The 13,608-nt window shown below is 44.9% G+C and overlaps 1 protein-coding gene across 1 annotated transcript in view; it reads left to right on the plus strand.

The window, feature by feature from the left end:
* The first annotated feature begins 2,270 nt into the window (after positions 1-2,270).
* Positions 2,271-13,608, plus strand: part of EBP (EBP cholestenol delta-isomerase) — a 47,680-nt gene continuing 36,342 nt past the window's right edge. Inside the window, exons 1-5 of the mRNA XM_063119498.1 lie at positions 2,271-2,357; positions 5,954-6,301; positions 7,392-7,428; positions 8,148-8,278; positions 10,349-11,624. Of these exons, the coding sequence (XP_062975568.1) occupies positions 5,998-6,301; positions 7,392-7,428; positions 8,148-8,278; positions 10,349-10,560 (684 nt within the window). The 5' untranslated portion in view covers positions 2,271-2,357; positions 5,954-5,997 and the 3' untranslated portion in view covers positions 10,561-11,624. The remainder of the gene's footprint in view (positions 2,358-5,953; positions 6,302-7,391; positions 7,429-8,147; positions 8,279-10,348; positions 11,625-13,608) is intronic.

The following is a 13,608-nucleotide window of genomic DNA, read 5'->3' on the forward strand; positions in this document are numbered from 1 at the left end:
TCCCCCCACCAAAAAGAAAGAAAGAAGGGGACTGGAAAACTGGAAAAGGAAGGGGGAGGCAGGCGGTGGGCAAGGGGTGCAATAATCCTTTTTAAAATTGGAGGAGGGTCGATTTGGGAGACCAATAAGAAAGCTGGAAAGGAATAGTTGAAGCTGTTGAACTGCCAATAAGAGGGGAAAGATGGGGGCAGGCGCAAAAGGGCAGCCAATGAGGAGGAAGAGAAAAGAGATGAAGCGAGAAAGCAATAAACCTCCCAGTTTCTGTATTCCCAGGTTCGATTCGCGTCGGCGTCCTTTTCCTCCCCCCCACCACGCATATTTCGTTGCAAATTGGAAACCCGAAAAGCAATGAAAAAGGAACCCCGTTCTGCCAATCAAAGCCACGGCGGCCAAGGAAGCAACAGCACAATTTTTTTGTTTGTTTAAAACCTGCTCTCAATGGCGGGACATGATACAAAACTGCCTTGCAGCATCCTTGCTAAACTACAATTCCCAAGAGCAAGTCGGAGAAGATTTCGCAGTTAAGGGTACAATCCTCTGCATGGTTAGGCAGGAAAAAAAGTCCTACAATTCCCAGCATGCCCTAAAGAGCGTTGGGTAGGTAAAGAGCTGCTGGGAGTTGTAGGACTTCCCCCTCCCCCCCCCCCCCGTCTAACATACGTAGGATTGCGCCGTAATTGCTATAAAATCGATAGTTTAGACACCACGACGCTGATTGGGTTAGGAGCACTGGAGTAAAAAACAAGTCGGATGAGTAGAGAAGGTAGATCTGAATCTATTAGTAGATCACTGAGTTATTTGCAATAGATGGGGCACGGGTATCTGATTTCCTATTGTTTAACAATAGCAGCCACGAGACGTTAAGTACACACACGCCTATGATACTACTGAAATCAGGGCAATATGATATTGCCAAACACTTGGGGTAATCAACAATGGATTTTTGAGTGGAAGTGATGTGAACTCCCTTCAGTCTGGCACTCAAAACAAAATTCCTGGGTTGAGAATTGCTTAATTTTAAGTGTGTATGTCCTTTGCATCAGGCTCTGGTCGGTGGCATTGGAGAAAACAGGAATTGACGAGCTTGCAGGAAGAGCGTTTCCTTTGGATGGGAGAGAAAGAAGGTACTTCCAGATAAGGCTTTAATCTCTGCATCACCTCGGCTCTTTTACAGAACGACAGGGATGTCTTCCACTTGTAATTTTCCCATCACTGCTGTTTGGTTTTTTTCTTACTTACAAAAATTTCTTAAAGTAGCAACACAATGCCTTCTCATTGGTAGCACTAAGAAACATCCATCTGTAAGCACTCAGAATTTTGGAGCCAACGAAAGGAGAGAGAGGCCCCATTCAGAAGATACTTTAAACCCACAGCTTTAACCACGGTGGTTAAGCCAGAAAGCTGGGTTGTGTTTAGAAGACACCTTAAATCATGGCTTTAATCAAGCCTTATTCACTGTGGTTAAAGCCATGGTTTAAGGTGTCTTCTGAACGGGGACAGAGCCTTACACGGAACCACTGAAATACTTTTAAATGTAATCATCTAAACAAAGTTAAAATGAATATTTTTAAAAATCTATATAAATGAGCAAATGCCTTTGCAAATTATCCCTTACTATATGGATTTGGCTCTTCTGGTGTCTGTGAATAGGTCTAGCACTGTGTTTTTGTCTTGAAGCTATACTTCACAGGAAATTTTACGCCCAAGGATCTTCAGGAATTGTCTTTTATTAGCTGCTAATTGTTAGAAGATAGCCTCTCTTGATACATAACCACTCTGAAATGTTTTGAATGGGAAAAATCGATCAGAGAAGGGGGTAAAGAAACACAAATTCTGATTTTGTGACTCCTCTGTCACTTTCTGGCAGAAGCTGGTCACAACCCCATACAAACCACATAGGAACTGCAGTCATTGTCAATCGGCTTACATCACCCCACTCACAGCCCAAATCCAATGGCGTTTAAACGTGCATTTGCCTCGAGCAAAGTGTCAAAAGAAATGTCAAACGCAGAAGCTGCTGGGCAGCGCACGATTCTGCTATTGTACAAGTCTGCGCCTATAAAAAACCCAAAAAAACCCCGCATGCAGCTATGAAGCCACATCGCCTCAGCTGCTCCTCGGCCAATCATTTGGGTGGGATACTCCGTGACGTCAGAGTTCACGTTCTCGTTGGAGAAGAGCTGGAAGCAAGTGACATGATGTGCGCCCCGCCCTGTCTTGGTGTGCGCTGATTGGCTGAGATGACTGCCCATCATCTTACAAAACAGGCACTTTGGGCAGCGGGTGAGATTTCAGACACAGCAGGATTTGGCTGGGACGGAACCTTCTGTACCAGATTTTGAAAGCAGCATTAGCAGGTAAGGCTTGAAGCAGATCCGTAGCCAGCCTAAGGGATGCCGGAAAAGTAGAGGGGGAGGGTAGTTCATCTGCCTTGCAGGCCTTTTAAAGACAACATCGTAAATTGTTCTTTAATTATTCGTTTGTAAAAAAAAATAGGGGCAGAGAAAATTGCGGGGGGTGGGGGAGGCAGGCCACCATTTTCAACAGGTTAGGCTTGAAGATGGACTTCTGCAACCTTCTTCTCTCTGGCCTTCCTTCTTCTCACATCAGTCCGTTGGTTTCTGTTCACCACTCTGCTGCAAAGATCATCTTCTTGGCTCGCCGCTCTGACCATGTTACTCCGCTTCTGAAATCTCTTCATTGGCTTTCAATTCACTTCAGAATCCAATATAAACTTCTCCTGTTAACCTTCAAAGCTTTTCACGGTCTAGCTCCTTCCTATCTCTCCTCTCTCATCTCATACTATTGCCCCGCTCGTGCTCTACGCTCCTCTGATGCCATGTTCCTCGCCTGCCCAAGGGCCTCTACTTCCCTTGCTCGGCTTCGTCCATTTTCTTCTGCTGCCCCTTACGCCTGGAACGCTCTGGAACGCTCTTCCAGAACATTTGAGAACTACAAGTTCAATCGCAGCTTTTAAAGCTCAACTAAAAACTTTTCTTTTTCCTAAAGCTTTTAAAACTTGATGTTGTGCGGACTTTATACTGTTAGTTTTACCCTACCCTGTGCCTGCTTACCCTACCCTGTGCCTGTTGGCATTCTCTTCCCCTCCTTATTGTTTTACTATGATTTTATTAGATTGTAAGCCTATGCGGCAGGGCCTTGCTATTTTACTGTTTTACTCTGTACAGCACCATGTACATTGATGGTGCTATATAAATAAATAATAATAATAATAATAATAATAATAATAAAGTCTTAATGGAGTGAATGTGATGCGTTGCGACGGTGTTTCCTCCCTAATATCGAATTGTGATGCAGGTGGGAAATGCACTTTGTACGTGCTTAGCGGCACACTTCTTTGTTATTACGTTGGCCGAGTGCCTCGCACTGTGATGGGTGCTGAGAGAGACACTTAGCGTTAAATGCAATGTCACGCCTTCTTAGACCAGACCCCGATGCAATCCATTGGTCCGGCTTGCTGTCGAGTTCGAAATCCAGTGCCGGCACTCCCGAATGCGGTTGCGTTTGTATGGTTCTGGTCGCAAAAAAGTATTGTGAAGTGGGGCAAGGTTCAGGCAACAGCAGCCAAAGTAATCAAGGGGCTGGAGTAGGGTTGCCATATTCTGAATCCACAAAACCGGGACAATGTTTTTTTTGGGGGGGGGGGGTTCGTTTATTTCTCCGCTCTCTCCTTTCCTCTCCTTCACCTCCCACTCACCCCCACAAAACTCTCTTTCTTCCCCCCAAAATAACCCAGCAGCTCTGCCCAGCACTTACCCTAAAGCTGTGACCACAACCAGCCAAGCTCACCAAACTCTATTGCATTGCATGGCACTCAGGCAGCCACGTGTGCCTTTCCTCGTGGTTGTGTCTTCTACATCTCTGCAAGTGCAGTAAGGTGGGTCAAGGTGAGTGACTGAGCTGAGCCTGTGGAGGAGTGACGGTGCTCTGGAAAAGGTGCCAGATTGATGTGTCTTTTTCTTTGCTGCTGCCACTCCACTGAGCAGGCTCAAGGCACCATTTTGGAGGTTGGAATTTCTCCTGCCAGCTGGACGAGAAATATTCTTGACTGACCAGCCGGGGCATTTTGGAAATGCTTGGAAACCATGACATTCCCGGTTTTCTGGGACATATGGCAACCCTAGGTTGGAGGCACATTCCGTAGGAAGGCAGGCTAATGCAAGAAGAGCTTTGTGTTAGGGGGAGGAAAGTGATAGAGGCTCCCATTATAAATATATTTACCTGGGAGTAAGATCCCTTGAACGCAGCTTGCTTCTGACTAGACATCTATAGGATTGCACTATACGTTGCTGTTGTGGGGGTGGGGGCATGGTTGAGGTTTGTAAAATTGTGCCAATAAAAATGGATTAAATGTAAAAAAAAAAGGGGGGGGGAAGCATCTGCCACATGAGCCAATAAAAATGTAAAAAACAAACATCCTCTCTTCTCCCTCACTACACTCCCTTGCTTATCTTCTTAGAAATTGATTGGCAGCAGATTCAAGAAGGCTATCCTGCTACTCAATATTGGGGTGCAGAGGATGGGCGATGGCCCTGTTGCCTTCACCTGCTGATTGTGGGCTTCTTGGAGGCATCTGGCCACTATGGGATGCAGGACGATGGGCAGGGCTCATTCTTAGGGAGGGGGAAGAAGGCCCTGTGATTTCACAGCCTGAACCAGTTCCTTCTCTCAGGTTGGGACTAGTACTTGTGTGAACAAACAAAGAATAATGATGAGCGACACAGTCTGGGAGTTTGAAGCAAGGGGGATGCAATATGGTGGGATACATTTAGCCCTCTGGATGATCTTGGGTTGCAATGTCCATTAGCCCTAGGCAATGGTGGGAGGTGATGGGAGTTGCAATCCAACAACTTCTGAATGGCCATTTGTTCCCCATCCCTGGGTTGCAGACTAAGGGCCAATCTGACCATTCCTTCAGGTGTGCAGAAGAAGCTTCTCTATGCTGCCATTTGAAGGTGCAGTACAGTTGACTATGTAGTCCTCCGTGCCCAGTGGAAGAATCCTTTTATGATTGGCATGCTGCACCTTAGGATGGCAGCATGGAGAAGTATTTGCTGGGAGGCCATTTCCTGCTTCCTCTAAATTACAGAGGGGAATGTGTGGCCCTCCAGATATTAGTGGACAACTCCCATCATCCCTCACCATTGGCTGTACTGGCTAGGGCTGAAGGGACTTGCAGTCCAACAACATCTGGAGGGTCATACGTTCCCCATTCCTGCCTCTAAGTGATCTAATTGTTCAACTCATGCAATGGAGAAGGTAGCAACAAAAGATTTTAAAGGGGAAGCTATTCTTGAGTAAGCAAAATGCCTGCACGTGTGAATTTATTTAAAGCCAGTGGCTGGCAAGTTGTTAACAAATTGCTTAATTCACATAGGTATCTCTCCCCCCCCTCTCTATCTCTCTCGGCTGATCTTCTGATGTGGATTATGGTTCTAGTTTTGGGGTGTGTGTGTGTGTGTGTGTTCCCCACCACCACTTTATTCCAGGGTGAGATGGGGAGCGTCAGACCTGGTGTCCCAGTCTGGCCCTCCTGGATTCCCCAGACCTTGGCTCCATTTTTGTTTCCTCCCAATTGTTTTGAGGCGTCCTGGCTGTTACGCCTCCCCCACTTCTGTAAGGTTGAACTGCTTTTCCTACAGTTTAGCTGGCTGGGGCATCCTGGGAGTTGTTTAAACAGGAAAAAAGTCCTACATGCATAGGACTGTGCCCTTAAGCTACAGTACCTAATATATGTTCTATTTTGGGCCCCATCCCCCTTGCTTTCTGCCCCGCTCCCCACTGAAATGTGGCCCACAAGAGCTTTTCCAAAATCGAAATGGCTTTATCCTGTGTTCTGACGACTGTCGCTCCTACACTTACATTCATTACACTTGTGCTTTGCGGGGAATGCAGACTGTCCTCACTATCAATGTGGTTCGTTTCCTTGCAGGAGAATAATCCCTCAGCATCTTGGTTTTCTCCTCCTCGACCGCCATGGGGCTAGAAGCTGTCCCCCACCCATACTGGCCTCGGAACCTGGAGCTCCAGCATTACATCCCCAACGACCGGCCCATGTGGCAGATTCTGACTTTCTTCTTCTCCACCTTCGGGGCCCTCTTGATACTGACGTGGCTCGCAGCCCGGTGGTGGAGCAGGACGGTTGCCCCTCTGGGAACTGGGCGCTCCTTGGCAATCTGCTGGTTTGTCATCTGTGGCATTATCCATAGTGTCATCGAAGGCTGGTTTAGCCTGTACCACATGGAAATCCCAGGGGACCAATCTTTCCTCTCACAGCTCTGTAAGGAGGTAGATGTGTTGGGGGCGGTGTGTGTATGCAGGACCTCTGGGTTTATCTGGAGTGCTGGGACAGGGTGATGTAGCTGGTTAAAAAATGGGAGAGACTGAGAACTGCCCCCACCCCCAGCTACTGCTGATTGTTTTTCAGTGGAGGCTAGAGGCTCTGCTTTGGGTGGGGCTGTGAATCCATTCTGGGGTTCAGTCAGAACTAGCCAGAAGTCTAAAGGCGCTATCCAAGGCCCTGAATCCTATTCCCAAAATAAGTCCGGTGCCGTGGATAGCTCCTTCAGAGTTCTTGTTGGTTCTGACTAAAACTGAGAATGGAGTTACAGCCCCTCCAAGTTCGGAGCCACCATCCTCCACTGTTCTTTCCCAGAGTTGGTTAGATACACCTCCTGAAATGGGGCACTTACCGTTGGGAGAGCCAGCAGTGGTGGCTGGTGCCCACTGAGGCTGGTGGGGCAGAAGGCAGGGAAGTTGCTCAATATTCTACTGAGATTGCTGGAAGAGGACAGAAGATTGTGCGTGGAACTCAGCAGCTGCATGCTGTACATTGGACTAATTGTACCTCTCTGCCACAAGGTGGGGGGACACGGGCATAGGATTGTTCTTTCCATGTGTAAAATCATTATACCATATCAGCAGCAGCCCCACAAGACCATTTTGCTTGTATGAATCAAAATATATACACTCTAGAAGGGGACGAGCAAATTGAACAAAATGCAAATTAATTAAATTAATTACTTCTGCAGCTTTGTAACTTGTTGGCTTTCTTTGGTGTTGAACTAGGGTTTTCTGAGTTCAGAGTATGATCTACCCTCTTTACTTGGGTTTCTCAATAGGCTGATGTCTGTCTTTCTTAGAACTACTATTTCTGTTAAAAGTAGCATTTTTGTGAACCGCCCTGAGAGCTATTAGGCAGTATAGAAATGCAATAAATAAATAAATATTGGTTGCATGTTAAAAACAAATGTAGGGAAATGGACAAGCCCCTCCCCACCCCAGCTCCAAAATTCATGTGGCATGCTTTACCTCCCTGTTTAGTCTAACCAATGTGCCAACTTGTTTTCTCTCTTCTCGCTATATTATAGGGAAGGAATATGCCAAAGGTGACAGCAGATATGTCACGTGAGTGTCAGCTTTGAGGTGGTGGGTAAGGGATTGCTTTTAGTCTGTGTTGTACTGATGGAAAAAGATATAGTCCTGCAAAGATCTAGCACTGAAATTTTTTGAACAGACTGGCCTGGAAAAACAACCAGAAGAATGTAAATGCAGCTGAGATTTTCATAATACCTGCAGTTTACTTATCTCTTGTTTTACCATTTCCAGGAGTGGATAAAGTACAGTCTTTGTGCCCAATTCCCCCCACCCCCCATGCAGAGTGCTATTCCTCAACAGAATCTTAAGAAACTTTACATTCATGTTTTGAGGTTTCTAGTCCTCAATGTTACTAAAAATAGCTGTGTGCTCTGTTCAGAAGACATAAAAAAGCAAATAAGAGCTGGTCAGACTTGGCTAATGAGCAAAGGACTTATCCACAACCAAGTGCTGGCTAGAACCACTGGTTTCTTTCCTGGCTCCTTTCCACACAAGGGGGATAAACGAGAAACCTGGAGTATGGAAAGAACAACTATCTCTGGTATCCAAGAACTTGCTGTGCCAGCATTATAGCTTTCATGAGGTGGTGTCTGCTTCATCAAAGGCCCTGAAATATTATCCTAAGTTGGCAGGTGTATAGGAGGAAAAAGACCCTGTAAACAGTGAGCACAGAAGGAAATTAAATGCAGAAAACATAAATGATGCTTTTGGACTCCCAAGTGATTTCCATCTCACTTTTGTTTCTGCAGAGCAGACAATTTCACAGTTTGCATGGAGACCGTTACAGCCTGTGTTTTGGGGCCCCTAAGTCTCTGGACTGTGGTAGCATTTCTGTCACACCAGCCCCACCGGTTCGTGCTGCAGCTGGTAGTGTCGCTGGGTAGGTATACAAGGCAAATGCAGGGATATAACTATGCCATATTCTGTGTCAAAGACATATTGTCTGGGTTCGGACAATCAGTGGAAGAAACAACACAGCATCAGTTGTTCTTCTCCCCCACCCCACCCCGTGTGTGTCGATTGGGTGATCGGGATTACCCTAATTACATGTGCTGCGTCATGGGTTGTACAAACCTGTAATGCAGTACAGCTGTAGTACATTTTCAGCCATCCTATAACCCATGGCTTGCAGTAGGGTGGGTGGAAATGCGATATGCTTGTGCTGCATGCCGGGTTCAGACGACACAACTTGAAGTGTGTGTACTTGGGGTAATGCTGGTTGTGTGGCTGGCACTACGTTGTTTCCCCCTCTGATTGTCTGGACAACCCATGTGACCTGCACACACAGACGTGTGCGGATCAGTTGCCGCTCAATACATCATGCTTTTAAGTATGTGGCCTGCATCAGCAGAATATCTGAAGATGCTGCAATATGCTGCATTTATTTTTGGCAGCCATAACCCACACTCTTTGGGCCCATTCAGAAGGCACTTTAAACCATGGCGACTAAGCCAGAAAGTCAGGCTGTGTTCAGAAGACACCTTAAACCATGGCTTTAGCTATGGTGAATAAAGTAAAAAGCCTTATTCACCGTGGTTCAACTCATGGTTTAAGGTGTCCTTTGAATATGGCCTGGCTTTCTGGATTAACCACCATGGTTAAAGCCATGGTTTAAGGTGTCTTCTGAATGGGCCCAATGACTTCTCCTTGTCTTCCAATAACCCATTTCTGCCCCTTTCCTTTCTCCTCTGTTCCCACCACCACTCATTTTCTTTTCCCCAAATATACTTCTCTAACATCTTCCTCCCCATATCTCCCTCTCAAAGGGTCTGCTTGCTTGTCTCTCTTTCATAGCAGGTTTGGGAACTGCGGAATAAGAGAGAGGGACAGGAAGCACAAGTGCTGTGTGCTTCCTTTTCTGTACAGTTTAAATTGTCCAAATTGTGCACTGGACTTCACAAACAAGTATGAGAGACAGGAAGTGCAGGTCATCTGTGCACCCTGTTTCCCATAATATCCATTCAGTGGTATCCCATAATATCCATATCAGTGGTATCCATTCACACAAGAGATCACTTCCCATTAATGTTATGGGGCAGTAAAAGCTGATGAAAGGATTGTTAAAACAACATAAAAATAAATTTAGGCTGCAATCCTACACACACTTACCTGCAAGCAAGTCAGTGGGGCTTAGTAGCCGTGTACAGGGGTTGTATCTAATGTTAGTCTAAGGTAAGTCCCATTTATTTCAGTGAGTCTACTCCAAGTAGGACTGACATTGACTATAACCCTAGAATAGCACTGTTTATCTTTAACATGAACAATCTGCTTGAGGTGCCACCTTAAGGTGACCCACACGCCTCTCCCAGCACAGGCTTTGATTCTATCCCTTTTAATGTGGCTCTATGTGTACCTTCACTCCTTTTCCTGCAAGGGAAACCTCCCCTGAGCATGAATCAATGTTGATCTAGGAAGTTTCATAGACTTCCAACTCGAATTTCTTTTGTTTACTAGACCTTTTGCTCCTAATCCTGCCAATCAAAAGGCGTTCTGCAGCTATTCTATTCTTTTATTGTTTTTCGTGGCAAGAAAAATAATGGAAGAAGTAGTGGGAAAACAAAGATGGGTTGCAAATAGGAGACCACATCTGTATGCTTCGTAAAATTGCCGAATGAGTCAGGGCAATTGCAACATGAAACCACCCTGTGATTTGATAGTGAAGAGTGGCATATAAATAATTTGAATAAATTACTCCAAGTTATCCCCATTTATACACTTAATTGCATTTCCTTCTTGGCTTGTTCCCAGTGCTTCTAGTGCAGCATTCCCCAGCCAGGACCCCTCCAGAAGTTTTGAACGTTAACCCCCATCAGCCAGCATAGCCAATGGTCAGGAATGCTGGGAACTGTGGTCCAAAACATCCGGAGGGCACCAGGTTGGGAAAGGCTGCTCGAGTGAATTATTTTTGTCCAACTAATTGGTGTTCTTGTCTCACCACCCTTCTCTGTAGGCGAGCTGTATGGAGATATTCTCTACTTCTACACTGAGTACCGTGATGGTTTCAGCCACAGTGAGATGTGGCACCCAATCTACTTCTGGTTTTATTTTGTCTTCATGAATGCTTTGTGGATTGTCTTTCCCTTTGTCCTCATCTTAGATGCGTGGAAGCATCTTAGTGCTTCCCAGAGGATAATGGATGCCGGCAAGTTCAAGAAGCACTGATCCCCACCCAGTGAATCAGAATGGATTGTAGCCATTCAGGACCTGGTTAGCTACTTCTTGCTCCTTTATGTAGGTCTTTCTCAACTGTAATCCCTCCAGTTCCACTAGGTTCCCCCCCTCCTCTTCTGATTTTAAATAGAACAAATTGTGGTGAAACAGCATAACCTATGGTGGCAATTCTCCACTCTTAAGAGTTCATAGCTCAGAGGTTAAGGTTGCAATTCTATCTGCACTTACCTGAGCACAAGCATCTTTGAATCCAGTAGGTTTTACTTCTGAGTAAATGTGCATAGGGCCAGGCTATCTGTAACACAGCCTTCACAATGTATTAAATCGAGCAGTGCTATGGAGAACTGCATATGAGGCCGTCTCCCTTCTAGACCTGGGGCTATGACCTCTTAGGCTACAAAAGGGGCTGCATTGTCTAATATTCATAGCATTGCTTTGTTTGAACACAGAACTGCACTATGGAGGCTGCAAGGGGTGTGTGTGTTCTGTCTCTCTTCTAGTCTTAGATCAATATGATCTTAAGCTAGGAGACAGAACGCAGGGCAGCATCATAGTGGTTAAGCACCTAGCTTTATCCCTATGCCAGTGGAGAATCAGCTGGTCACCTAGTGGCCTTTTACTTAAGGCAAGTGGCCAGTGACTGAGGCAAAGGCTGAACTGAGTAGACACTACTCACTAATGGAAATGCATTGAGATGGACCAAAAGAGAGGCACCCCTGCTCCCAAGGAACTGCTGGGGATCGGATGGTAACAGTGTACTGGGGACATATAGTATGGAAAGGCTTTGACTTGGTTGTTTTACTCCTTGCAATTTCCAACTCATTTTTTCAAGCTCTTTTGGGATTCATAGACATCCATCTGTGCCTGCAGCACAAAAGCTACCATGAAGAAAAAAACCAGAATTGTCCCTCTGAATACCTTTGAAGCTGGGATCTGCTTCTTGCCTTTTGGATAGATGTTTTTATAAAGAGTGCTCCAGCTCATCCCCATAATCAGGATCCACACAGTTCTGAACAAATGATTTGAATACCTTCCGTATGCTGCTGAGCTCACTTGTTTGTAAATTGAAATGTGGCAATTTTTAAATAAATGATATCCTCTGCACATTTATCTGTCGAAACTTTGATGTGTGCATGTTGGGCAGGGAAACATCTTAGAAGCCAAGGAACAGCCTTTATTTGATGGAAATCTTCACCCCAGATTCTATAGTATGGTGCATTTCCCCTGAAATGTGTTAAGTTAAATCAGGAGTGGGCAACTTATGGCCCTCCAGATGTTTTGGCCAACTCCCATTAGCCATAGCTAGCATAGCCAGTGATAGGGTGACCATATTTTGGAAACCAAAAAGGAGGACAACATGGTTGCCCCCAAGGGGGCGTGTCCAGTACCAAGGGGGCGTGCCCCCCCAAACATAGCCTTGGTCACATGTCTGATTTTACAGCACATGTTTAAGACAAATCTGTTCTACATAACATCTTAATGTTAAAATCACTGAAATAAAGAACAAGTGAGAGATTCAATGTATCTGAAATTAACTTCACTCCTACTTTTGTAGGTTTTGCTGTACTTTGAAGCTTTTGCTATATTCTGTGTGTTACATTCTCCCCTTCCCTCAAATATCTTTTCAGACTGTATCTTCACTCATTTCAAGCTGCTGTTGTTAACAGGGTTTGCTACTGGCCCCAGATCTGTTTCAAATTTGGTATGGCTAAAGCTCTACCTAAAAGCTATCATGGTGCCAACTTTCAGCTCTTTATCTTTAAAAATGACGATTTTAAAAATTATAATTTTAAAACTTCAATTTTTAAAAATTCCTAAGACATCAATGGATGAATGGATCTGTTTCAAATTTGGTGTGGCTAAAGCTCTACCTAAATCCTTTCATGGTGCAAACTTTCATCTCTTTATCTTTAAAAATGACGATTTTAAAAATAATTTTAAAACCTCAATTTTAAAAAAAATCCTAAAAAATCAATGGATGAACGTATCTGTTTCAAATTTGTTATGAATAAAGCCCTTCCTAAGAGCTACCATTGTGCCAAGTTTCATGTCTTTATCTTAAAAAATGATGGAGTTATAAGCATTTTTGTTAATTCCCATTAGAGCTGCTCTTTGAAAAAAAAATCCGGATTTCCCCTCCCCCCCCCAGGATTTTCCATCAAAAACCCGGACAAATCCAGGAAAAACCGGTCATATGGTCACCCTAGCCAGTGATGGATGATGGGAGTTGTAGGCCAAAACATCTGATGGGCCACAAGTTGCCCACCCCTGCCTTAGAATGTGCAATCCTTTGAAAACTATAGCCAGGCTCCTGTTCTGCTTCTGTTATTTAAATTCTTGCTACCACCACCAGTCCGAGGCTCAGCCATACATCTAATGTTTATATGAGAAGTGCTCTGTATGTAGAATTGGTGTGCAAATGGGGCAATTTGCTATAGTAACTGCTTTTAAAGTTATATAATTGAAAATAGTAATGACTGAAAAAATTCAAAGTTCTTGACAGTGTGGAAATAATCTCCCAGCCCAACATAGCGCTTTCATCGGTGGGAGGGGTCTATTTTTGTCATAACTATTTAAGTTTTTCTCAAGCCATGTCTCAGTGGTAGAGCCCCTGCTTTGCGTGCAGAAGGTCCCAGGTTCAATCCCTGTCCTCTCCAGGTAGGACTGGAAAAACACCTGCCTGAAGCCTTGGAGAGCTGCTGCTGGTCTGTGTTGACAATACTGGGCTAGTTGGATTAATGTTCTGACCCATTATAGCTGTGTAGCAGCAAGTCATGTCACATTGCCTCATCTGGAAAGGCTTTGGCCTGCAGCAGGATGGGTGACTGCATGTGGATGTTGTCTGCTATGGATTGTTCACACTAGTGCATTTGAAATAGTTTAGGCAGAGTGGCAGTTATCTGAATATATTAAAAACAAGTCTTGTGGTACTTTAACAACTAACACAGAAGTAAATCATATTGCGTTCAGTGGGGTTTACTCCCAGGTAAGTGGGTAAAGAAAGGATTGCAGTGTTAGGTGCCACAAGCTACTGATTTT

Source organism: Elgaria multicarinata, chromosome 3, assembly GCF_023053635.1.
Source record: "Elgaria multicarinata webbii isolate HBS135686 ecotype San Diego chromosome 3, rElgMul1.1.pri, whole genome shotgun sequence".
Lineage (NCBI taxonomy): Eukaryota > Metazoa > Chordata > Lepidosauria > Squamata > Anguidae > Elgaria > Elgaria multicarinata.